This window comes from Danio rerio, chromosome 14 (assembly GCF_052040795.2).
Source record: "Danio rerio strain M-AB ecotype USA chromosome 14, GRCz13ab, whole genome shotgun sequence".
Lineage (NCBI taxonomy): Eukaryota > Metazoa > Chordata > Actinopteri > Cypriniformes > Danionidae > Danio > Danio rerio.
Genome location: NC_141034.1, coordinates 58,305,382 through 58,332,500, shown reverse-complemented (window position 1 = coordinate 58,332,500; position 27,119 = coordinate 58,305,382). Strand labels below are relative to the sequence as shown.

General features: G+C 43.2%; 4 protein-coding genes and 1 long non-coding RNA gene across 7 annotated transcripts in view; 1 reads left to right on the top strand and 4 right to left on the bottom strand.

Moving 5' to 3' along the window:
• Positions 1-3,967, bottom strand: part of ncbp1 (nuclear cap binding protein subunit 1) — an 11,362-nt gene extending 7,395 nt beyond the window's left edge. For both annotated transcript variants that reach the window (XM_087282141.1, XM_087282142.1), the window contains exons 1-7: positions 3,818-3,967; positions 2,911-3,002; positions 2,606-2,706; positions 1,500-1,656; positions 1,022-1,129; positions 719-840; positions 497-566 (exon numbers count right to left, since the gene is read on the bottom strand). In XM_087282141.1, the coding sequence (XP_087138267.1) occupies positions 497-566; positions 719-840; positions 1,022-1,129; positions 1,500-1,656; positions 2,606-2,706; positions 2,911-3,002; positions 3,818-3,851 (684 nt within the window). In that variant the 5' untranslated portion in view covers positions 3,852-3,967. The remainder of the gene's footprint in view (positions 1-496; positions 567-718; positions 841-1,021; positions 1,130-1,499; positions 1,657-2,605; positions 2,707-2,910; positions 3,003-3,817) is intronic.
• A 626-nt stretch (positions 3,968-4,593) lies between these two features.
• On the top strand, positions 4,594-11,633 carry tstd2 (thiosulfate sulfurtransferase like domain containing 2). The gene is made up of 9 exons (XM_087282143.1): positions 4,594-4,952; positions 6,941-7,314; positions 7,391-7,499; positions 7,584-7,706; positions 7,842-7,947; positions 9,747-9,862; positions 10,564-10,722; positions 10,975-11,113; positions 11,199-11,633. Exons 1-9 carry the CDS (start codon positions 4,791-4,793, stop codon positions 11,414-11,416), a joined length of 1,506 nt encoding a protein of 501 aa, XP_087138269.1. The 5' UTR covers positions 4,594-4,790; the 3' UTR covers positions 11,417-11,633.
• On the bottom strand, positions 11,623-16,523 carry atp6v0e1 (ATPase H+ transporting V0 subunit e1). The gene is given in 4 exon segments (NM_001006038.5): positions 11,623-12,092; positions 15,167-15,275; positions 15,663-15,710; positions 16,315-16,523. Coding segments are annotated over 3 exon segments (246 nt in total). The 5' UTR covers positions 16,419-16,523; the 3' UTR covers positions 11,623-12,092; positions 15,167-15,181.
• Positions 16,524-19,283: 2,760 nt separating this feature from the next.
• Positions 19,284-23,793, bottom strand: rpl26 (ribosomal protein L26). Of its 2 annotated transcripts, none has more exons than NM_213113.2 (4): positions 23,754-23,793; positions 21,821-21,993; positions 21,599-21,739; positions 19,284-19,453 (listed from the first exon to the last, which is right to left on the bottom strand). In NM_213113.2, the coding sequence occupies exons 2-4, from the start codon at positions 21,986-21,988 to the stop codon at positions 19,325-19,327; spliced, it is 438 nt and encodes a 145-aa protein (NP_998278.1). In that variant the 5' UTR covers positions 21,989-21,993; positions 23,754-23,793; the 3' UTR covers positions 19,284-19,324. The 2 variants fall into 2 exon arrangements, with proteins under 2 accessions (NP_998278.1, XP_087136474.1); XM_087280348.1 differs by having other exon boundaries at positions 21,821-23,023; positions 23,058-23,791.
• Positions 23,794-25,231: 1,438 nt separating this feature from the next.
• Positions 25,232-26,908, bottom strand: LOC147840948 (uncharacterized). The gene is made up of 2 exons (XR_015508109.1): positions 26,865-26,908; positions 25,232-26,264 (listed from the first exon to the last, which is right to left on the bottom strand). It is a non-coding gene; the product is annotated as an uncharacterized LOC147840948 (long non-coding RNA).
• Between the last annotated feature and the right edge of the window lie 211 nt (positions 26,909-27,119).

Genomic DNA, 27,119 nt, shown 5'->3' with positions numbered 1-27,119 from the left:
TATAAATAAAATATCATAAACCAGCACGGTGAGTGTGAACACTACTAATGAAAGCTATTTCTGAGATGACTCCTATATAGTGCTGGTAATAACGCTCCTGTAGTTTTCATCAGCTGTACTGAAGGACGGCTCGCGTCTCAAAGTACAAATAAAGTCCAGAACACACTACAATATCAGTGAAGGTCATGACAGACACATCACATGGTGAAAATGTGCCTGACTGGAGCACACTGAGGTCAGGAGCGACACATTAGACAGCTGAAAATCACCTGCGGCTGAGTCTGGAACAGCATTAATTATTCATGTTGACAGTGTAAAAGGGGCGGGGCTCTGCTTCATGGGCGTGTTTGTTTTGGTGCTTCACATATAAAGTCATTTGGCAAATGTAGTTAGTCCAGCTTAAAATAAAAAAGTTATCATTTATTGACTATTTAAATGCGATTATGACACTTTCTGCAGGTGTGTGTGTGTGTGTGTGTGTGTGTGTGTGTGTCACCTCTTCCTGTGGGTGGGGCTTCTCAGCGCTCCACACCTGCAGCATAGGCACATGAGTCTTCTGCCGCCGCCTGAAACACACATGCACACATTAGCGTCGCTGCCGTCTCCGGGACCCTGCCCTCCTCTGCTGCTCAGGGGGGAGGTGATCTTCAGGATGCACTAGTGCTCTGCAGGTTAACCCCGCGCGCTCCTGCTGTTCAGCGCTGACGAGGGAACGTACTTCAGATATCCGTCGATCTGGCTGAGCAGCCGGTCCATCTCCACATCCTTCTTCTCATACAGCTCCTTCCCCACCCACGGCAGACTGGACAACACCGCATACACATACCAGTCTGAGCGCACCTGCGGACACACACACACACACACACACACACACACACACACACACACACACTAATTTAGTTCCATACGAGGCCAAAGCTCTCTTTCTCTCTTACATGCAGACACACTCACACACAGTGTCTGCTGGTCCTCAGTGTGTGTGTGTGTGTGTGTGTGTGTGTGTGTGTGTGTGTGTGTTTACCTGAGGAATGTCCTCCTCCTGCGTCACACTGATGAAGTTCTCAAACATGGCCACCATCGAGGGCGCAGCGATCACATGACAGTTGACCAGATCACTGAGGAAGCGCACCTGCAGAGCACAGGACAGGTGAGCAAACACACACACACACACACACACACACACACACACACACACACTTCATATGTGCATTAGACAGGTCAGTCACTTCAGTAATGTTTATAGGCTTTACTGAACTCAATATTGGTGATATTGAGATGCGGTGTCTGAAATACTGATGGATGAGCAGAATTTATGGTGTTTTGTCAAGTTTAAGATGTTTAATTTAGGAATTTGTCCGTTTATTTGTTGTTTTGTATTTTCAAGAAGCGTGGGAAACCTGCATGCACACACACACACACACACACACACACACACACGCACGCACGCACGCACGCACGCACGCACACACGCACACACGCACACACGCACGCACACGCACCAGGTAGAGCGCCTCTGAGTACAGGTTGGCCTTCAGCGTCTCCTTCAGCTGCCGGATCATCGCCTCCACAAACTCTCCACCAAAGTTGTAGTTGCGGGCGTTCAGGAGCCCCACCAGCGTGCTGTACACCGTCAGCTTCTCCGGCAGCAGACGCGCACTGAACACACACATTTAACACATCATATTTTAGACAACACACTTTACACAATCCTTTAAACAACACACACACACACACACACACACACACACACACACACAGTTCAGCAGGTGTTATGGTGGCTGATGGGTTCAGAGCAGTGCTGGTATTATACTGCACATTATAAGCAACACAGGGTCTGTAATATTGATTAGGGTTGGGAATCGATTTCGGTGCTGAATTGATGCTGTTAAATCAGTACCGGTGCCAAAACAGTGCCTGAACCCAAAGCGAGCCTGTGGACAGAGCAGAAGAGAACTGCAGGATTATTATACTGATGTGTGTCTACAGGGGAATGAAGGATATTCAGGGTGTTGTTCACTGCTGAGCTCCTCTATTAAAAACTCTGCAAGTCCTGAAAGAGACCAAGCCTCAGCCAGAGGAGGGAAAGTGACTCGAGAGTATCGCCCTATTCACACGGGGCGTCAGCTTCAGCGCTTCCCGTTCACTTTAAATTGGTGACGTCAGGCGTTGCCGAACTGCATTATGGATCCGTCGGCGCTGCTTCAGAGGTGTTGCTCGCTGCATAAGTTGGGACTAGCTCAAATATTTAAGCGCCAATGGAAGCGTCAGCCAATCAGATCGCTGTATGCAAATACACCAGCTGGACAGTGGCCTATTGCTGACTGAATTTAATTGGCTGACGCTGCTATGACGATCGCTTCAGCCCCAACTTCAGACCCGCCCTCCGTCAAGCGCTGACGCTGAAGCCCCGTGTGAATGCGGTGTAGTGCAAAAGTAATGTCCAGCATCACTTCCTATAATAAGCGACCAGGAAACACAACAGGTCAGTGATCTGAAGAGCAGGTCAACACTACACATCACTCTCAGCAGCGTCTCTCCCCAGCACTGCTCAGGAGTGTAAACCGGACTTCAGTGATGAGAGCAGAAACACAGCAGACGGACTCACACAGCACACAGGATGCGCAGGATTTTGCTCTTATAGTTGGGCAGATCGGCCTCCAGCACGCCGGCCAGACCCTCCAGGTTGCTCTCCAGCGACGACGTGCTCTGGAACACACACACACACACACACACACACACACACACACACACACACAAACACACACACACATTAAACACACAGATGAGCGAGTGCGTTTCTGCAGTCTGATCCACTCCAGACTGAACACACACGCACACACACACACACACACACACACACACACACACACACACACACACACACACACACACACACACACACACACACACCTTCTCTCCCACACGGCAGATCAGAGACTCCAGTCGGTCCTCGATCTCGATGGGCTCAGACGTTCGCCTGCGCTTGTGCGGCTGCGCTCCGGCTGCAGAAACACAAACACACACACACGTCAGATTTAGGGTCAACATTAGAGCTGCATGATATAATATCACAACATTATCGCTATTGCAATAACAGTATATTAACTTCATCATCATTCATTATCACATCTCTCAACATCACACATATCCTTCCAGTATTGGGCGCGCACACACACACACACACACACACACACACACACACACACACACACACACACACACACACACACACACACACTCATGTGTTTTACTTCAAACGTCACTCCATGTTAATCTAAAAATAGTCAAATCGTCCTCAGATTATAGTAAGAGAGCTGTAATTCTGCATTAAACACAAACAGCATTATGAGAGTGAAGTGAAACACTGAAGCGCAGCAGCACAGTCTGGGTCTGGTCAATCAGTCGTGTGCTGCTGGATATTGTTCTGATCACTGATGCAGTGTTTTGATATGAAGCATCTCACAGCACAGCACTGATCTCCAGAGCTGCTGGACACACTGATCAGTGCTCTATCACAGTCAGTGTTCACGGTTCTGCTCCAGCTCTGCAGAACATCTGCTTCAGTGTCCACCAGCAGGAGGAAGCTTTATAACCGCCTGAATGTGTCGAGCTGCAGCTGAAATGCTCATTCCTGGGTGAACTGCCCCTTTAATGAGCGTTTCTAAATATGCAAATGCGCTTAATGAGGATGCTCAGACTATATAATGAACCCGTACAGCATCCAGGAACACCGTGTAACCGCCTGGCGCTCACACACAGGCGAATATTGTTATGGTTATGCATATGAATATGAAGTGATGCTAATGCTAGCGCTCACCGTCGCCTTCATCGCTGTGTCTCCGGCGGGACATTTCTGCAGTTCAGCGAACACTGAGGAGGGAAACACTGAGGGAAATGCGCTGATATATATAAAGCAAAGTCGCCTTCCGTGGAGCTCGGAGCTCTGAATGGAGCAACCGTTAAACACACGGTACAAATAAAGCGGTTTGATTTAAGGAGAACACATCCGGCGTCGACGGAAACACGTGTGATTCGCGGGCAGTGAATCCCAATTCATCACTGTGAATCGGTTCGTTCGAGTGCGTTCAGCGACTCCTGTATGTCATGGCTGAAGCCTTTTACAGTCATTGGCTGAAGCTCTTATTTATTTTATAAGTGATGATAGCTCACCTCAATAACTACATTTCCTCTCATTTCCTCACACTCAAGTGTCTCTAAAGTATTATTAGAGTCTTTCTAACACAAAAGAAGTGGTTTTGAAGAAATCCGTAACTAAAACTAACACTACGTTAACAGTTACAGGTTTCCAACATTCTTCTAAACATCTTCTTTTGTGCTTAACAGAAGGAAGAAACCCATTACGGTTTAAAACAAGATGTTTTTTAGTGTAATATCTCTTTAAATGTAGTTTAAAGTCATTTTACTCGCCCTTAGTGCTTACACACTTTTTCGCAATTCATTAATATACATATGATTATAATATTTCTAAGATATACCGAGGACTGCTGGAAAATGACATTTTAGTTCAGTGTTTTTATTTCCTATTGCGTGAACTGAACGAGTCTTCCAGAAGTGATTCAGATCCGACTCCTCAGAGTGACTCGTTCGCCGGTAGACTCGTGTTGTGTTTAGTTCGATCTGCTGCTGCTCTGCCCTGTTTATGATTAATAATCGTTATTATTTAATTAATCGATCAAATGTTAACTTTATAAGTCGCACAGAAGAGCTCGAGATGCTTCATTTGAGAGTCTTTTAAGGTGAGGTGTGCGTGTGGATCCTCAGCAGCGCGCATGCTCGAGTTCTGGACTGTGTATGTTGATATTCCCGCGGTGATGATGGCAGATGAGCTCTTACATCTGTGTGATGTGGACAGTCTGAGTGCAGACATGCAGAAGAGAGAACAGCAGGAGTTTACAGCGAGCAGGAGGATTTACAGCCGAGCGAGGAGGAGGGTGAGGGTCTTCATCATCACATCATCATCATCATTAATACAGATCATTAAACACATTAAAACACACACACACACAGACAGTGAGGATCACTACAGCAGCAGCATGTGTTCATCATGTCGGAAAACCTTTAATATCCCTGCTGCTTTAGTTCACACTGTTTCTGAGCAGGCATCATCTGACAGATGTATTTATTGCTGATAAAAGTGATGTACTTCTGTAAATCAGGCTTCTCCTCAGCAATGAAGTGCTTGTTATAGATGATTCTTAATTAATTACAGAGGAGTGCTTTCTGTTAGCAGTGTTTAGGGTTTATACATTACAAGTAACGCGAGATGTGTAATCAGATTACTTTCTCAAGTAACTAATAAAGGAACTCGTTACTTTTTCCTTTCCTTCCTGTATTTAATCATTCACTCGCACAGAGACAGATTCAGTGTGTCTTACAATCCATGACACTGTGTTTCTGAGCGTCTTATACTTGATTAAACTGTGCAGATGTGGATTTACAGTCTGAGCTTCATCATAAAGAGATTTACACTTGTCTAAAATATAAGTTATATTATTTAAACGCAGATAAACAATCCCAGCCTAGGTGAAAACAGTAACACAAACGTAATATAGACTATTTAGAAGGCTGTGAATGTAACACACAGATGCTAGAGGTCACGCTCTTTAGCCTCCTCATTAGAGCTACCGACTCCCATGCGGAAGGTCGCCGGTTCGATACCAGCTTGGAGCGGGTTGGATGGTGTAAGACTGGCGGGGTTACATAATCAAACACAGTGGTTCTCAAGTATTTCCTGTTTTACATTTGTAATTTCTACAGCTTCCGAGAATCCAATAAGCTCCACATGTTGATCAATAATGTTATGAGAGCTGTTTTACATCAAGCTATTTATGAAATGTGTCGTGTTTCACTTATGAATTAGTTTGATAACAAGCTGGAAATGTTCATGTGCCGATGACATGAGCACTATGATGTGGTCTATAGTGTAATAAAATTATTACTGTCACAATTAACAACACAAGATGAAGGTTTGTATGTATATGATATTTACATGTGCACTGCACTGTGTGTGTGTTTATATCTGTATTCATAAATCCACACACACACGCTGTACATAAACTGCTAAAATATTAACTTTAAATATACTTACATGTGTGTTTATTTGAATTTATGATTTGTATTATATATATAAATATTTATATATGTAAATATAAGCAAATATCTGAGACAATATATTCATGAATATATTTATCCACTGTAAAACTCCACAGTCAGCTTGATCTAAATGAGTGTAGTTAACTCAGAATATACTGAAAGTTAATTCTACTCATTAGAAAAGAGTTTTGAACTCAGTGTTGAAGGTGATGAGTTCATTAAATACCTCAATACTTAAACTTAGAGTAGTTTGCGCCATTAGTCTTGTGGTTAGTGTGTCGACACATGGAGGTGTTCCTGGTGACCCGAGTTTGATTCCCGGCTCAAGATCCTTTGCCGACCCTTCCCCTATCTCCACTCCCCATACTTTCCTGTCTCTAAATCTCCACTGTCCCATCACAATAAAGCTGAAAACCCCTTAAATATAACTAACAAGCGTAAAGTTGACAGCACTCATATAGATTAGTTGAACTCAAATCGGTCTCCTCAAGCGGGCTGAGTCTGCTTATGTTTCTGGCTTTTACAGTGTGGATATAGCCAGCACACATGATCCTCTGCTGTCAGTATGACGTTGTGGATGTGGTTCAGTGTTTGACAGCACTCATGATCTTTATTCTGTATTCTTTAATGAACACATGTCGTCCTTATTGAAAGTAGTAGTGAGGGTGTGTAAGGCTTTAGTGTTTGGCTCTGTGTGTTAGCGATGTGAACGCTTTAGTTTCACTCACTCATTACAGCTGAGGTTTGGGCTGAAGCGGCTCCGTCACGCACAGATCTAGATGTGTTATGAGGGTTACTATTGTACTGTTTTCCATTGTGTGTTCAGGTGTTCGCTCAGTTCGTGGCATCGAAGCAGGCTCCTGCGTCCAGCGGCTCGGGGTGTGTGTGGCTCTGCTGCGGACACACACACACTGATCCCGCTTCCATACACAGACACGCGTCCAGCAGCCACAGCGCAGAGATCCACCAGCTGACCAGCGACTCACTGAAGCTTCAGAAGACTCACGGCGACTCACTGAATCATCAGACTCTCAGCGACTCAGTGAATCATCAGACTCTCAGCGACTCAGTGAATCATCAAAACACTGACGGTGACTCGGCGAGTGTGTGTGCTGCAGCAGGAGTGTGTGTTGCTGGATCAGCAGACGTGTCCTCCTGGATGCCAGACATGAGCCACGTCTCAGAACATGAGCTGAGCAGGTGAGACCGTGTGATGTGTGTGTGTTGTGTGTGTATTCTGTGTGTGTGATGTGTGTGTGTGTGTGTGTGTGTGCAGCGGTGAGGGTGTGGTGCTGCTCTTCTACTGCTACTGTCTCCTCCCGGACCCGCAGCTCATCTCCCGCTGGCAGCAGCAGCTCTGCACAACACTGCGCCTCACAGGCAAGGTAACGCTGACCTCTGACCCCCGACTGACCTGTCTTCACGGAGACTGACCCCTGACCTGTGTGTGTGTGTGTGGGGTTCTGCAGGTTCGAGTGGCGACCGAAGGAATAAATGGTACAGTGGGCGGAACCGCAACCGGCGCTGAGCTCTACATACAGACGATGCTCCGACATCCAGCGTTCAGCAGCATGCAGACGGAGGACTTCAAGGTCTCTCACACACACACACACACACACACACACACACACACACACACACACACACACACGATTAGATTCCTGTGTAAAATTGTAAAATGTCATGATCATCGGTGTGTGTGTGTGTGTGTGTGTGTGTGTGTGTAGAGAAGTGCCGGTGGTGCGCAGTGTTTCTCCGGCCTGAAGGTTGGTGTACACCGAGAGATCGTGCCGATGGGTGTGGATCCAGAGCTCGTCTCCTACAGATCCGCCGGTGAGACTAATTAGTGCCTAATTATAATTATAGAACTAGTATTATTAATGATCATCATCATTATAGGCATCACGGTGGCGCAGTGGTCAGCACTGTGGCCTCACAGCAAGAAGGTCTCTGGTTTGAGTCTGGGCTGGGTCAGTTGGTGTTTCTGTGTGGAGTTTGCATGTTCTCCCCGTGTTGGCGTGGGTTTCCTCCGGGTGCTCCGGTTTCCCCCACAGTCCAAACACATGCGCTATAGGGGAACTGATCAACTACACTGGCCAGAGTGTATGAATGAGTGTGTATGGGTGTTTCCCATTACTGGGTTGCAGCTGGAAGGGCATCCACTGCATAAAACATATGCTGGAATAGTTGGTGGTTCATTTTGCTGTGGCGACCCCTGATGAGTAAAGGAACTAAGCTAAAGGAGAATGAATGAGTGAGTGAATTATTATTATTATATTAATAATTAATCTCGGTGTAGTTGATCATTAATTCACTGCTAGTTATTTACTGACTCTCAGGGCCGTTTATATTGAAGCTGATATTTAGCCACAGCATGTTGGTGTTTCATAACATCTCATTTCTATGAGGTGCTTCATTTCCCCAACGCTCAACCCACAACCTGGAGGACCAGGACACACAGTCATACAGTACTGGGAAACACCCATACACACACACACACACACACACACACACACTCATGCACTAGTGTCAGTGTAGTTGATCAGTTCCCCTATAGTGCATGTGTTTGGACTGTGGGGGAAACCGGAGCACCCGGAGGAAACCCACACCAACACGGGGAGAACATGCAAACTCCACACAGAAACACCAACTGACCCAGCCGAGACTCAAACCAGAGACCTTCTGTCTAAAAATAAATAAACCAGTCAAATCACTGGCTGAAAACTCTGCATTTAGCCCATCATTAGGGCCAGACAGAATCTGTGGACATCATTTGCTGTTTCTGTGCAGAATTGTGTGTTAAATCTGCAGATTTATGCTGAATTATTTTGGTAGTTTCATAATTAAAACCCTAATATATGGAGTAAAAAGTAAAAACTTTTAATCTTGTATTTAATGTTTACAACGCAAATCCAATTAGATCCACTTATTTATTTAATATCTCTACTAAAAGACAGAGAAATTACTGAAACGATAAATAAATCATATAAATATTTTCGTATTATCAATAATATTACTGAAATAATTTACAAACTTTACATGAGTAAATAAACAGACTCAGCGGGCTAAACATCTGCACAGTTCTGGGCGTGCAGACTCCGTGTGGGTCTAGTCATCATTTACTTTTCATTTCAGGTATATTAGTATAGCGCTGTTCACATTAGCATACTTTACATTAGCAGCTTTTTAATTAGCATTAATTATCCCTCCATAATCATCATTAGTTATCATTTCTAATAAATCCTGCCTGACCTTTATTCCTCTGAGGATGTGTGTGTGTGTGTGTGTGTGTGTGTGTGTGTAGTTTTCCACTTAAATAAGTTGCACTCATTTACACTGAACAGAGTCGCCGTCAGTGAATATGATCATCCATAATCTGACACACACACACACACACACACACACACACACACACACTCACTCATGCATGCTGCTCATCTGTCTCACTGCTGTGTTATAGCGCCATCTAGTGTGTGAATAACGCTCAGGTTAGTGTATACTTCATTTAATTCTGTTTAATCGTGTTTAATTTAGGCAGGAGTACACTCCTGCAGCTCTGAGCAGTGTTGAGTGTGTGATGTGTGTGTTCTGTGGCCAGTGGCTGTGTGTTACCGCAGTAAATGTGTCCTCAGGGATCCACCTGGAGCCGCAGGAGTTCCACCGGGAGGTGCAGGCGCTGGTGGAGAGCCCGGAGCTGCAGGCCGACACCATACTGCTGGACTGCAGGAACTTCTACGAGAGCAAAATTGTGAGTGTTGTACGGTGACACACACACACACACACACACACACACAAAGTGATTATTAAAGAGATTTTGAGCTGATGGTCCGACACTGTTCAGCATCTACATAATAATTATTATTATTATTATTACTACATAATACTACTACTTTTCTATATTACTTTTCTATATTACTACATGCGTTTGTTGAATAATCTCACAATAAACACCATAAATGAACACAATAGCTCATTAAGCACAGCTTCAGGGTGGAGCTGAGCTGTAGAATCTGTATATCCTGCATTCTGTGTGTGTGAACATCTCTCATTGCTCAGTGACACAGTGAACAGTCTGAGTCTCCCGTTTTCAAAATAAAAGTCCCACCTGCACACAGTGAGTGAAATATAAACTGAATAAGACCTAAGAGGCGACCTGAGCACGGTGATGGGAAACGCCCTGGCTCATCAGACGCAGCCTGAGGCAAATATGAATGACCCTGATCTGCATGTCAGTCCGTGTTCTCCTGATGACGGCTGCTCATCAGCTCTGGATGAACGACCTAAAGGACATGCTAATGATGAGGGCGTGGCCTGTGAGTCACGCAGCAGTCTGCTGTGTTCTGATTGGCCTGTGGTCCACGTGTGTAATTTAGATGAGATCAGGGAGCAGAGGTGTCCGAGTGCCGTCTCCATACACTGATCTCTGATGACACACTCCGTCTGTTCCAGGGTCAGTTCAGCTGCTGTGTGGCTCCAGATATCCGCAAGTTCAGCTACTTCCCTGATTACGTGGACCAGAACCTGGATCTGTTTCGGGACAAGAGGGTTCTGATGTACTGCACCGGCGGCATCCGCTGCGAACGCGGCTCTGCGTACCTGCGCTCCAAGGTGAGTTCAACACACACACGCGCACACACACACACACGCGCACACACACACACACACACACACACACACACACACACACACACACACACACACACACACACACACACACACACCCTGCTGAGCTGGTTTAGTTGTGTTGATGAGGGCTGCAGATCTCAGGAACAGGGTTGAGCACTGCTTTAAACACACACACACACACAGATAATCTTCGATCTGAACACCGCATCTGTGTGTGTGTGTGTGTGTGTGTAGCGCGTCTGTAAGGAGGTGTACCAGCTGAAGGGAGGTGTTCATAAGTACCTGGAGCAGTTCCCTGACGGATTCTACCGCGGTAAACTCTTCGTGTTCGACGAGCGCTACGCCATCGCCTACAACCAGGACGTCATCTCAGGTGTGTGTTCTGTCCAGTACAGGTGTGTGTTGGTCATGCAGCACAGGTGTGTGTGTGTGTGATGTCTCTCTCTCTCTCTCCGCAGTGTGTCGGTACTGCTCTCAGCCGTGGGATCAGTACGTGCGCTGCTCTACAGGTGTGTGTGGTCAGCTGCTGCTGTCGTGTGTGTCCTGCCGTGTGTGTGGTCTGACCGCCTGCTGTGAAGAGTGTCAGGAGTCCAGCCGAGAGCAGTGCCAGTGCACCCGGAGCCGGCCGCGCATACCCACACACACACACACACACACTGCTCAGAACAGTCAATAAATCACACACACACACACACACACTGCTCAGAACAGTCAGTAGATCTCACACACACACACACACACACGCACACACACACACACTGCTCAGAACAGTCAGTAGATCAACAATCATGACACACACACACACACACACACACACACACACACACACACTGCTCAGAACACTCAAATCAACAATCATGATACACACACACTCAATAAATGTGCAGTCATGATCCTCCGTCTGTTTATTTCTCAATTAAAGCACACATTTACATATAAATCAACACTTTGATCAGCTGCGCACACACACACACACACACACACACACACGTTAAAGGCGCAGTACACCCAGAAATGAGCACTCCTCCATCATCATCATCTCCTCACAGTTGTGTTGAACACACATGCAGACACACTGCTGAACGGCTGATCGTGCTGTAGACGCTGGTGTGTTCAGCAGAAGCTCATGATGGATCAGACACAGCTGAGTGAGCGGTGTTCAACAGAGTGTGCGCTGCGCCTTTAATCAGACAATATTCCTGAAGCTCAGATCATATAAATACAGAACACACACACACACACACACACACACACACACACAGAGGCACACGCAGGCGTCTGGAGAGAATCAGCTGGGGATCAGGCCGGAGGCTCCTGATCAGCTCCTTTGGCAGATATACAGGCTTCAGCACCTGCAACACAGACCCCGCTGTTACTGGACCATCCTCCAGCGCTCAACATGTTACACAAGCAGATCTGTCAGATTAATGCCAGTGCTGCGGTGCTGAGGCCGTGTCCACACTCATACTCCACACCGAGACGCGCGTCAGGACAGGAAAGCCTCTCGTTGTAAGCACTGTCCAAGGGGGATTAAGGTGTGGTGTTCAGGGTGGGAAACCATGACCGTTTCAGTCATGTGACTGATCCAGCTGACATGCTGGAGGACACTGTGCTGTGTGTGTGTGTGTGTGTGTGTGTGTGTGTGTGTGTAGGTGTGTGTGTGTATGGCCTCTGTTCAGCGCTCAGGCAGTGTTTGCTGGAGCTGTTGTTCAGATCAGAGCACACACACACACACACACACACACACACTGTTTGAGAGAGTCGGTCAGCAGCAGTGGGCATGAGCAGGTGAAGCGTCTGCGTCTGTGTGCTGCTCCGTGCATCAACCAGAGGCCTTCAGTGTGGGTGATGGAGAGACGTGAAGAGCAGAGTGTGGACACGAGCACTCGCAGACCAGCACAGCGGGCAGATGTGTGTGCATTAGTGTAGACGCAGCCGGAGTACAGTTTATTACAATAAAGAGACATTAAACACCAGGAATAATGCACAGAAGAAGAAGAGAAACAACTTTACTATTGATTTAAAAAATAAAATAATCAATGTTTAAAAATAATCCCAAAATATCCACAATCAAAACATAAGAAAACAGTCAAAATATTACAGGAAAAGAGTCGAGATATTATGAGAATGAAGCCGCAGTAATGAGATTATGTTTGCAATATTTGAGTTTATTCTCTAATATATCCACTCATTCTAACATTTCTACTTTTCCTATAATATTTTGCTTTATTCGATCACTACGGCTTAATTCTCTGAACATAAACATTTGGAGAATAAAATTAAGTTAACTTTAATCACATATTAAGACTTTATTCTCTATATATTATGACTTTAATCCAGTTCTCGTAGACCTGTTAGCATGTCGCTAATACCCCATGATGGAAATAAAACAGGAAGCTCTTCCACACTTCACAGAGGTGTAAATGAAATGTCTGAATATTGACGGCTCATTCAGAATACTGTAGAGGATGCTGACAGTGAAGACGTGACGGACTCTACACTGATCCTGAGTCAGTTCTGAAATGCACACATCTGCATGAGCCTGACTCTGCTGCCTGTGCCCATCAGTGATGATGATGATGATGATGATGATGAGGGTTAGGGGCTGATGTGCTGAGCTCTACACTCCTAATATGCACCGTTTGATGGATTGATTTTGTCGTCTTTCTCTCTGATCACTCCATCATCTTTCCTTCATCAGTATCTTGATGCAGTCTCTACATGTACATGGTTTGTTTTCTTCTAATTAATTCACAAGTAAAATAATAATAAGCTGTGTGTCTAATAAACTGACGCTTCATCTGATTTGGCTGCTGGACTGCTCCATGATCAGGAGTGGAGTGAAGGCACACGATGTAATAATTACATTAACATTATATTGACCATCCTCATAGAAGATTTACCACAGCGCCAACATCAGTGCCACAGTAAACCAATAAAAACCAAAGATTGCATGATTAAAGTTGTAATACTTCAGGCGTCAAGTCAAAATGAGAGACAAGAATAAAGTAAAAATACTGTGAGAAGTTGTAGTGATGTGAGATTAAAGTTGCAGTGATGCAAGAATAAAATCAAAATATTCAGAGAAAATAGTTGAAATATGAGAATAATGTTGAAATGCTACAAAAATAAAGTAGAAATTCTGTGAAAATACTGCACAAATGAAGACGAAAATAAACTTAAAATATTACGAAAATAAAGTTGAAATATTGAGAGAATAAAGTCGAAATATGAGAATAATGTTGAAATATTAGAAAGTCTAAATATTATAAAAATATTACAAAAAGTAAATATTACAAAAAGTTGTAGTAATACAAGGATAAAGTCAAAATAATACAAAAACTTGAAATATTATAAAGTAAATACTACAAAAATAAAGTTTAAATATTATAAAAATGTTATGAAAATACTAATATTACATTAAAAGTAGTAAAACAAGGATATTACAAATATGAAAATAAACTCAAATATTTAAGTATTATTATATTTTATTATGTATGTGTGTGTATATATACACACACACACAAGTTGAAATATTACAAAAATAAAGTTTAAATATTATAATTTTATCAAAAAGTTTTATATTACAAAAAGTTGTAGTAATACAAGGATATTATAAATATTAAGAAAATAAACTCAAAATATTATGGAAATAATGTCTAAATATTATGAGAATAATGTCTAAGTATTATGAAAAAAAGTTTAAATATTACAAAAATGTCTAAATATGAGAATAATATCGAAATATTTAAAAATAAATTACGAAAATAATGTTGAAATATGAAAAGTTGTAGTAATACAAGGATAGTCAAAATATTATGAAAATAAACTCAAAATATTGAGAGAAAAATTTCTAAATACGACATTTTTTTAAATATGAAAATAATGTTGAAATAATACGAAAATAAAGTCAAAAATATTATGAAAATAAACTTAAAATATTACAAAAATAAAAAGTCTAAATATTATAAGCCAAAGTAATATTATAGTATTAAATATATATATATATACACATACACACACACACACACACACACACAGTATTATAGTCAGATTATGTTTCAATATTTTGAGGAAACAACACCGAGCGAAATGGCTGAGTTTATTCTCTAATATATCCACTCTACTCTCCTAACATTTCTCACAATATTTTGACTTTGTTCTGTAATATTTCAACTTTTGCCATAATATTTTGATTTATTCTCGTATAACTATGACTTTATTCCTGAACATTTCTCAGAATATTTAAACTTTATTATCTAAATATTAAGACTTAAATCTGGTGATCTTAGATCTTTTAGCATGGCAATAATACGCCATCGTGAACATACACTAGACACTACTCTACACACCACCTGTGGAAACATCCAGATCTTACTCTGCTCATTGGTTAAATGTGATGATGATGATGCTGTGGGTGTGTTACCGTGGCGACGGGTGTTCAGGGCCAGTGGTAGTACAGGTACCAGATGGTGTCGTTCTTCAGCACCGGCCCGAACAGAGGATTGAGCTGAGAGAGGATCGCTATCAGCCAGCTGGAGGAAGAGGAAGAGTACAGGTGAAGATCAGGACACTCAAACACTCACCACAGCGCCACCACCAGGCCCACAGAGGACACACACACACACACACACACACACAGCTGATATCTGATGAATAATGCACACACAACAGACCAGAGCTCAGTTAAAACACACACACACACACACACACCAGGAGACAAACACTGCCGTTATGCTCATCATCATCATCATCAGATAAGCACACACTGACCTGATAACAGCTGCTCTGATCAATACTGCGCTGATCAATAATGAGTTTGACCTTCAGCAGCTCTACTTCAGCACAGTGCACTCATATTCACTACAGTACAGCTGACAGACCTCTATAGGTGAATATAATGAACAGATCAGTCTACTTACAAGAGATAACAGCAGACAGCAGTCAGAACCAGCATCGTCACAATCACCCTGGAGAACACACACACACACACACACACACACACACACACACACACACACACACACACACACACGCGCTGCATTATTAATCAGTGTGTGTCAGATGATCACTCATACACATCAGCACTGGGTTATTTCTGCTCTAAACACAACCACTGAACACATTCACTGTCAAACTAGTGAACTTCACTATGATGAAGCACAGAGAGGAGGAGGAGGGTCAGTCTATAAACTCCTCAACAATAGAGGAAACACAGCAGCAGACACTAAACAGGAATTAAACCGAGGTAAAGCACGGTAAAGGACATATAAACAGGAATAATTAAGGTAAACTAATGAAGGTAAAAGGTTCAAATAAAGAAAAAACTGGAGTAATACGGCGAAATAGAGCGGAACAGGAATCACTGAGGTAAAACTCGATCATGTAGAAGAAAAACACAAATAAAACGTAGAAAATCAGCACTAAAACACGGTGAAAACATGACTAAAGCCGGTAAAACAGGAATAAACTCGACTACAGCAGGTGAATAATAGCAGAGGTTAATAATAAAGCAGAGTGCTGTGTGTTAGGCGAGCTGAGCTGTGGGGAAATGCTCATGTTAGTGTGTCTGACCCGCGGTTTGCTCCTTTCGGGATGAACCATGGGATCACTCCGCCGACCAGACCCCACAGCAGGGTCATCACCGCGATCGCGATCCCAAACGTGGAGACGGCCATCGGTAATCTTCCGGTGTTCAGATTAATAACTTATCCACTACACGACAAACTTCGAGAAGTTCAGTTTCCGACGCTGACGATCATGTGACGCTGGAGAGAGAAGACACGTGACTGCCGCCTGGCTCTTCCTCTTCTCTCTCTCTCACACACACTCACACACACTTAAACAAGCCCTGGAACGGTAGTCTAATGAAATCACATCTTACTATTAATAAAGCAGATAAACTTATAAAATTAGGCGACACAGTAACTCAGTGGTTAGCACTGTGGCCTCACAGCACTCAGTTCGCTGGTTCGAGCATTGGCTGAGTGAGTCGGTGTTTCTGTGTGGAGTTTGCATGTTCTCCCCGTGTTGGTGTGGGTTTCTTCCGGGTGCTCCGGTTTTCCCCACAGTCCAAACACATGCGCTATAGGGGAACTGATCAACTACACTGGCCGTAGTGTATGAGTGTGAATGGTTTCCCAGCACTGGGTTGCAGCTGAAAGGGCATCCGTTGCGTAAAATATAGGAACATTTTGTTCCTATAATAGTTGGCAGTTCATTCCACTGTGGTGAACTGTGATGAATAAAGGGACTAAACTGAAGGGAAGTGACTGAACTTTGTGCTTTATTTAACATTAACTGATTTTAAATTATGAAATAAAAATGTCCAAACCCGTTACACTATACGTGATTCATACTTGCCCTGTTGAAAATCAAAAAAATCTGCACATAAAAATACACATGTGCACATACATCTACACAGAACAGCGAGAAAGAAACAATAACTTAGTCATATATAAACACACACACACACACACACACACACACACACTGCTGTTTTCAGTAGATTAATGTGAGACCGGAGTGTGTTTAATCCACTGTAGTGAAACTCACAGCTTCATTAATCTGCCATTAATTATTGAAATGAACTGCCTGCATTAATGAGAGTTATTAGTGCGGTTCTGTAGAGCAGAAGAGGAACAGCACTGGCACTCCTCACTCCAAATACAGTCTACAACAGAGCAGAGCACGTGACCTCCTGCATCCTCTTGTAAAGGAGCACTTCACTCAGTGTTCCCTCATTTACTCAGAGCATTCTTCTGAACACAGATCTCCTGAAGAATGCTGGAAGCCGCTCGTGTTCCTCTGATTATCTGCTGTTCTCCAGAGGTTTTCAGAGCATCTCGTTTTCTGTTCAACAGAAGAAACTCATCAAGGTTTACAAACACTCGGGGGATGTTCATGAGTGGGTGAACCGCCTGATGAAAACAGAAAATCACTTCAATATCCACAACTGAAGCCTTTAGAGTGGCCTACTCAAAGTCCTGACCTAAACCCAATCGAGATGCTGTGGCTCGACCTTCGGTTCTGGCAGTGGTTCTGCAGAGATGAGTCCAGACCAGGGATGGGCAAACTTGATCCTCGAGGGCCGGTGTCCCTCACACTAGTCTAACACACCTGAACAAGCTAATCAGTGTCTTCAAGATCACAAGAAATCTATAAGCAGGTGTGTTTGATTAGGGTTGGAGCTAAACTGTGCAGGACACCGGCCCTCCAGGACCGAGATTGCCCACCCCTGGTCCAGACTCAGAGCGCTGGACTGCAGGAGCTGACGCCAGATCTGTTTTTAATGAACAGCGTGAGTGTTCCTGCATTTGGATTTTTGACTCGTTTTCTTTTATCGATGTGTTCTTTTACTTGTTTTCTCTCAGTGTACAGCACTTGGTGACTCGATGTCTGGGAAAGGTGCTGTATAGATAATCCTTCACTGGCTTATTGAGGAAACCTGTTTTCACACAGGGCTGTGCAGTCTTACATTAATAATCTCCATTTCTAAATGGCATGCGTTTACATTTGACTAATATTTAAACAACGCTGACAGACACGGCGTGACCAACATGTAAATAAATAAATGAGTGAGGAGACGCATTCCACAGCCCTGAACATCTCTCGACCGCAGAAGACTGATCAGTGCGAGTGCTGGAAGACTCCAGAGTTTGACATCTTCACTGTGCTTTTGCAGGAATATTGAACACACAGAAAGCAGAACTCAAACCCTCCTGGATCACGAAAAGACCTTATAAACCCTGACACACACACTGCGGCCAAACAGGAGCAAACATTTGTGTGTTTACGACATCAGAGACTCCAGCTGATGCTCAAACAGAGACTCTCAGATATCTACATTAATGCGCGCACACACACACACACACACACACACACAGCTGAACTCTAATTACCCCGTGTGTGCTGTTGGGTTGTTTTCCTCCACTCTGGGTTGATGTCGAGTCTTCATTTGTCCTCCTCTTTCTCAGTGTTTCAGTAAATGTGGTGATTTCTGCTGAATAATCGGACTCTGACACACATTATGGGGAAATGCTGTGAGAGTTTTCATAACTCATCAACACACTGTTCACACTGACTCTGCTTTGGTTATGTTGTCTGCTGTTTGCTCCATTCACTTCCATTATAATCACAGTTATTGACGGTGAAGGCCTGACAGCAGATCATCCTGCATTACTGACTGCTGCTGCTTCTCCTGCTGGGTCGATCTGTCATTTCACTGTTGATCATGAGTTGTATATTTTACCATATATTGATATAAGTACAGTGCAAAACTGACAGATTGTTCCTTTCCAAGAGGGAAGCAGCAGCAGTGCAGAACACAGGATGATCTGCTGTCAGGACTTCACCGTCAATAACTGTGATTATAATGGAAGTGAATGGAGCAAACACAGCAGCAACATCACCAAAGCAGAGTCAGTGCGAACACACACACACACGGGTCAAATCCAAACCGAGAGTGTTCTGGCGCAGTGCACTCTGGGAATGAAACCCCGCTCTCTCTCTCTCTCTGTTAAATGACGACAGGAGCACAGAGGTGGAACTTTACAGTCTTTTATTGTTAGCAAAAACAGCTCCTTCACTCCTGCATCTTCTCGATGGTCTCCTCCTTGTATTTGCCCTTCTCCTTGATGTCCTGTCTGGATTTGGCCTTGCGCTCCAGGATCTTCTTGCGATCCTTGTCGAGCTTTAGCCTGGTGATCACAACCTGCGCGCACACACACACACACACACACGTAAGTTAACAGTACACAAACACAGCACTGTTTATACAGATGATCAGAGTCTGGACTGCAGGTGCTAAAAGCAAAGCATTGAAGATGATCTGGAGGATACAGACACCGCTCTCTCTCTCTCTCTCTCTCTCTCTCTCTCTCTCATCACTGCTCGAGCCACAGATCAGGGAGTAAAGAGGAAAATACATGCTTTACTACACTGTACTACATGCAGAGCAAATAAAAGCTTCATCCAGGAGAAGCCCTGACTTTACATATGACAGAATATTTAGAGTGAGCAGAGTCACATGATGATTTGATGAAGGGAAGGACGCATGCGTGTAAAAACATCACGTTACAGGAGCACAGAGGCGTTCTGCACACTCTCAACTCATCTTATACAACACACAGCAGAGGACTGAACACCTGAACACCACAGCACAGATCATCTCCTCAACACTTCTGTCTGATCCAGCACACACACCTCAGCATTCCCCAATCAACAACAACAACAACTACACACCGTTTGACTGAACCATCACACACACACACACACACACACACTGGCAGAGCTGAACAGGAAGATCTCCACACCAGCTTGCAGACACTGGTCCACACTGAACAGAGCACGAGCTCACACACTGTGCAGGAGCAACAGGCACGCACGCGCGCGCACACACACACACACACACGCACACACGATATTCACTGTTGTTTAATAGCCTAAATTAAGGCTAAATCGTGGTGATTTAAGACTTTACAGGACTCACAGATAACCTGTTTATAATGTTACTATCATTAAAGAGTGCAGACACTTTCAGTGCCCAGTGTGTGTGTGTGTGTGTGTGTGTGTGTGTGTGTGTGTACTCCAGATGCATGCACACAGGTTACTGCATGTGCTGTGCATTGGTCAAACTCTGTTTACACTGGTGTGTTTCACTTTAAAATGCTTACAATGTGTTATGATTACACACCTCCCATCCACACTGATGCCAACATACACGCATGCCCAGCGAGTGAGTGTGTGTGTGTGTGAGAATGGTCACAAATTATGCATTAAGCTGTTTTTTTTTAACTCTAGTGTGGAGAGAGAATTATAATCTTTAATCAGGCTAAGACACACACACACACCAATAATCTGCTGCTGCTGAACACGGTCTTGTGTAGCTCCAGCAGAGGAGTAGACCGTGTCATACATGATGAACAGCTTTTACTGTAGTGAAGGAGCAGTGCTCAAATACTGCACACTGATGAGGGAACACACATTCACTGAATGTCAGAGTGTGTGTGTGATGAAGATCAGCTGCTGTCTTCATGCTGAGCACATCTGAGGACTGAAGCTAACCTGATCTGCTGTACTGTAGAGCACAGGTGTCAAACTCAGTTCCTGGAGGGCCGCAGCTCTGCACAGTTTAGTTCAACCCTCATTAAACACACCTGATCAGACTAATTGAGTCCTTCAGGCTTGTTTGAAACCTACAGGTAAGTGTATTGGAGCAGGGGTGGAACTAAACTGTGCAGAGCTGCGGCCCTCCAGGAATTGAGTTTGACACCCCTGCTGTAGAGCTTCAGTGAAGGCTGATCTCGACTGACTTGAAGGATAATCATCGAGTTATAAGAGAACAGCAGGATTACATGTGCCACAGTAGCAGGGCTTTACATGGTGACTCCAAGTGCACTGAAGCGCAGGGTCTCAAACTCAGCTCCTGGAGGGCCACAGCTCTGCAAACTTCAGCTGCTGAAGAGTGTCTGGTAGTCTGGAACACCTTGATGAGTGGATCAGCTGTGTGTGGATCAGGGTTAGAGCAGAGCTGCGGCCCTACAGGAGCTGAGTTTGACACCTGTGCTATAAAGGGTTAAACAGACACACTGATGTAAACGCAGGCTCTCTCTCACACACACACACACACACACAGCTCCATCATCCTCACTGTACTGCCTTACACACCGCTCAGACTAGAGCTGTACTAGTGAGTGACTCTGGTGTTGTGTGTAAACATGCTCTACATCTCCTGCTGCGTGTGTAAACATGCGTCTGCATAACACACACACACACACACACACACACACACACACACACACACACACACACACACACACACACACACACACACACACACACACACACACACACACACCTTGCTGGGGTGGATGCCCACATGGACTGTGGTTCCGTTGGCCTTCTCCCGCTGCACGCGCTCGATGTAGATCACGTACTTCTTCCTGTAGACCTGCACCACTTTACCGATCTGCTGGCCTTTGTAGTGTCCCCGAACCACCTGCACACACAGACGCGTCAAACACACTGATGTACACACACACCCCTATACACACAGCACACCACCAGCGCGCGCTCTGACCTGGACCTCGTCGTCCTTGCGGATGGGCATGGAGCGCACGTTGTATTTCTGCCGCAGCTCTTTGGACAGTGGAGACGACATGATCTTCCTGCGGATGTGGGACGGCGCGTTGAAGTGGCGCTTACGGTTCTTGCGCCGGGAGGACGTCACAAACGTGTTCAGCTTCATGATGGCTGACGGAGAAACACAACAATCAATGTTAATGTTAACAGCGGCCGGAGATTATTCATCCTAAATAAAGGTTCAATATGTTTACAGAAAGACACATGCATATGAGAAGTATTCATATTTACATATCAAATATGGACAGAACAGATCAATCAAATGTTTACGCAAATAATCGTCTGGTATTGTCGTTTTTATGCATGTTTCTCTCTCATATTAAGATATAGATATATATAAAAACATTTCTTATGTCAAAACAAACTCTTATTTTGTATGCAATTAAATCATGATTCCAGCATTAATGATAATTATATAAGGTTAAACCTCTTTCAGTGTCCACTGGGCCGCTCTTAAGTCATTTTAGTTCAATATTTAATTAGAAACTGTCATGTGTGATAGTCAATTTATTATTGTTCATCAGTGCCTGTGTTTATGATTATACAGCAGCTTATCAATCGCCATAAACACATTCAGAACACAAAATAACATGCAGACGTCTGTAATGCAGCATCACTTGTGAATCAGCACTTTTCTAGTCTGCAGGGTGGAAATGGAGTTCAGGTTTTCTACACTTGTTAGTAAACATTGTGAAAAAGCAGACAACAGGCAGACCCTGTCCACACTACAACTATTACACATTAATTAAACATTATTAAACAGAGCGCTCGCTCACACACACACCTCCTCAGATCTGACTCGCTTTGCACATTTATGAGTTTGTTGAACTGAAGATATTTTGAAGAATGCTGTAAACCGGTAACCATTGACTTCCATCGTGTTTGTTTTCTACAATGGAGGCCAATGGTTACTGATCTTCAGCATTCTTCAAAATATCTTCTTTGCTGTTCAACAGAAGTAACTCATGATATATTAGTGTTCACTTTAAAGTTATTAGTGAGTTAGTGTTCAGCAGATTTCAGCACACAGACACGGGCTTAGTCAGAATGAAGCGGTGTGTGTGTGTGTCAAAACTGTCCCATACTGCCATGTTCCTCATTTCATATATATATATATACACACACACACACACACACACAACTGTACACAACACCTCACACACACACACACACACTTGATACCCAATGTATCATGTTGAATCCAGGACACTTGTGCTCAATGCACACACACTGCAGGACTAACAAAGGCACGTTTCTGTAGTACACATTAGCATTACAGTCCACAACACTTCTCTCTCTCTCTCTCTCTCTCACACACACTTGCTGTAGCCTAAACTACCTACACACAATAAACGTGCAAGACTAGCAGACATGTTCTCTCTCACACACAGCTATACACAACACAAACACACTTAATCCGTTACACAGCATGCGTTTCAAACACACACTCACTTCGGGGCTCGACCCGGACTCGTGTCTCTCATACACACACACAGTTTGTGCTATTCTTCCTGAACACTCCACACACACACACACACACTCTCTCTCTCTCTGATCAGTGCTGTGTTGGATGGTGACGATGTGATCTCTGAATGCTGAAGCGCGCTTTTACATTATCAGAGTGTGTGTGTGTGTGTGTGTGTGTGTGTGTGAGTGTTTTCATGTCGTTTGGCGCTGTTTTGTGGAGTCGGGAGCGCGACTGAACTTTAGCGGCTCAATGGCGCCTCATATCGCGTCGTATGACTGAAATAACGGTTTTACAGCGAACACACACATGCTGCGGGTGTACAGAGCGAGTCTGAAACACCGATGCCCGTAAATCCGCGCGGATGGCGGAGGATAAGATAAAAACACCGGCGATCTGCGCTTACCCTGCCGACCTGTCACGATGGCCGCCGGAAAAGAGACTCGAGAACTACTTCCGCCAGAATTAGTGGAGCCGCAAGTCTCGCGAGATCACAGGGGTGAGGCGGGATTTCCGCCAGCGGAGAGAGAAGAAGGTATTAAAAAATATAAATATCAAATATGCTAATAGAATATTCAGTCCACTAATGAGTCACTAATGAACAGCAGATTAATAAATCAATATAATAACAACATTCACACGGGGCGAGTAATTAAAGGGACAGTTCCCTCAAACACTGATCCCCCGTCATTATGAAGGTAAATCTGTTGCGTAACTCGAGAGCTTGCAAATGTAAATGTGAGCACTTGTGATAATAATATTTGTATGTGTAGGTTGAAATGTACACTTACAGCTCTGATGTGAACAGCTGAAATCCTCGATTTGCACACACACACAACAATCCACACACTTGTGTTTTAAATTGGAAGTTGCAGATTAATAGTTGTGTATTTGTAAAATGTCATTCACAAATACAAAGTGACAGACACACGTGTGCACGGCAAATTTGACTGCATCTTCGCTCTACAACCACAGGTCGGCACTCACAACCTCTCAGATTCGTCAGTACAACTACAAATCTCCCGCGCTCTGACTTTTGCTACACATCTCCCGCGATCTCTGTAGCAGAACTCATCTGTGCACTCGCAGATGCAGAGGCGTGAGCAGCGCTGGGCAGGGGAGGGGCGGGGCTGGTGTAAAGCTGTTTGATTGGCTGATGCCTGACCAATGAACAATGCCAGCAGCCAACAGGACTGAGGTGCAAAATAATCATTTCCCACGATTATTTTATTATTTAGGGTTTATTTCAACTCTTTTCTGAAGAGATTCTTGTTAAAAATAATAAATTCTGTGGAAATGTACATACCAGTAAAAGAGCAGCAAAGCCAGTTTATTGGCTAGAGCCAGCCAATGAGATGGGGCGTTTCTGTTTGTCAGGACACAGGGCAGCTCACGTTGTTGGAGGCCTCGAGCAATCAGAGGGTAAGTTATGATTTTTAATAATTATCTATATGTTCAATACTGTTAGCTAAGCTAAGGACTGTGCTGGGTGCTTCTCTTGTTTGTTTCTTATATAAGAAAACAGTTATGAGTTATCTAGGAGCTGCTTTCAATCATGTTATATGGTTCTAAAGATACGATTCAACCCACATGAAATAAGAAGTTGTAATAGTATTTATAGTAAATAATAGTATGTTTTTGAACCATACTAACTATAGTAAACTGTATTATACAGTATATATTGCAGTATCTACAACTTTGTTAATGAATGCAACAGCACACTGTAGTATTAACTAGCATGAACTTTAATAAATTGAAGTATACTTGTATGTATGTATGTATGTATGCATGTATGTATATATATATATATATATATATATATATATATATATATATATATATATATATAGCTTAAATTTGAAAAAATTGAAATATAGCTATCTGTTTAAAACTAAACATTCTAATGCCATTTATTATGCAAATATCAAGTTGAAGCAAATCTGTTAAGAACACATATTTATATGTAAAACCTAATACATTTTAAAGCAGTTTCATTTCTTTCTAATTTTTACATCTACATGCATTACATCTGATTTAGGTCCACAACTTGCATCCTTCAACATGATATGTGTGTTCAAAGGAAGAGCAACTAGGTGAGGGAGACAGTGTCCATCGCTCGGCAGAGGGTCCACTTTGAGCATCTCATCTGCAGGGTTAAGCAACATAAGCTGAACAGTCATCATCTCTCTCTATTACAGCGAGCATCAACCAGCTTTACACAATGGCTTGCTTTCTGACCATTAGTTAAGGCTTGAGCAAAGTATTAAAGAGGAGATAACATTTGATGGGTAATGATGAAGTTGGATTTACCACCTCCATCTCATTATGAACAAGGAAAAACCCTGAAATATTTCAATACAAGTAACTAGACATTTGCACTGCACTTATTTGGACTGTAAATTTTATTTGACAAATTACATTTCACTTACAGAACAGGTGTCAAACTCAGTTCCTGGAGGGCTGCAGCTTTGCAAAGTTTAGTTCTAACCCTAATTAAACACACCTGATCAAACTAATTGAGTCCTTCAGGTTTGTTTGAAACTTTCACTTAAGTGTGTTGAAGCAAGGTTGCAACTAAAAACGTGCAGGGTTACGGCCCTTCAGGAACTGAGTTTGACACCCCTGCCTTACAGTAAAGTGTAAAAATACTACATTAAACAATTATCAAAATAAAAGTTGTGTTTGTGGGTGAGTGTGTGTTTTGTTCAAATCTGTAGTCATCTTGGCAGGTAAAAAGAGAAAATAAAGTCGGCTTCCTCTTGAATGATCAGAATCATTTTGAAGTGTTTGTAGATGAGCTGGATCATCATGTCATCTTTAGCATAAATAACATCCTATTCAAGCTATGCAGCTTCTCTGAGTTCCTCATCGACTTGAAACATGCTGATCTCTCCTGTCACTCCATCCTTACAGGAAACTGAGAAATAACCTATAGTTAGTAACGTTCATAATTAAAAAAGTGATATAAAGGACGCACTGTACCCAAACATGTAAATAGATAGATGGATAGATAGATATGATGCAGGTTATAATAACAAAAACCGGTATGATCTGTAAGAAACTGAAACGCCTGGTGTTATTTTTAATTGCTATTAATGTGTGTGTGTGTGTGTGTGTGTGTGTGTGAATGTGTGTGTGTGTGTGTGTGTGAATGTGTGTGTGTGTGTGTGTGTAAATATACTTCAATTTATTAAAGTTCATGCTAGTTAATACTACAGTGTGCTGTTGCATTCATTAACAAAGTTGTAGATACTGCAATATATACTGTATAATACAGTTTACTATAGTTAGTATGGTTCAAAAACATACTATTATTTACTATAAATACTATTACAACTTCTTATTTCATGTGGGTTAAATCGTATCTTTAGAACCATATAACATGATTGAAAGCAGCTCCTAGATAACTCATAACTGTTTTCTTATATAAGAAACAAACAAGAGAAGCACCCAGCACAGTCCTTAGCTTAGCTAACAGTATTGAACATATAGATAATTATTAAAAATCATAACTTACCCTCTGATTGCTCGAGGCCTCCAACAATGTGAGCTGCCCTGTGTCCTGACAAACAGAAACGCCCCATCTCATTGGCTGGCTCTAGCCAATAAACTGGCTTTGCTGCTCTTTTACTGGTATGTACATTTCCACAGAATTTATTATTTTTAACAAGAATCTCTTCAGAAAAGAGTTTAAATAAACCCTAAATAATAAAATAATCGTGGGAAATGATTATTTTGCACCTCAGTCCTGTTGGCTGCTGGCATTGTTCAT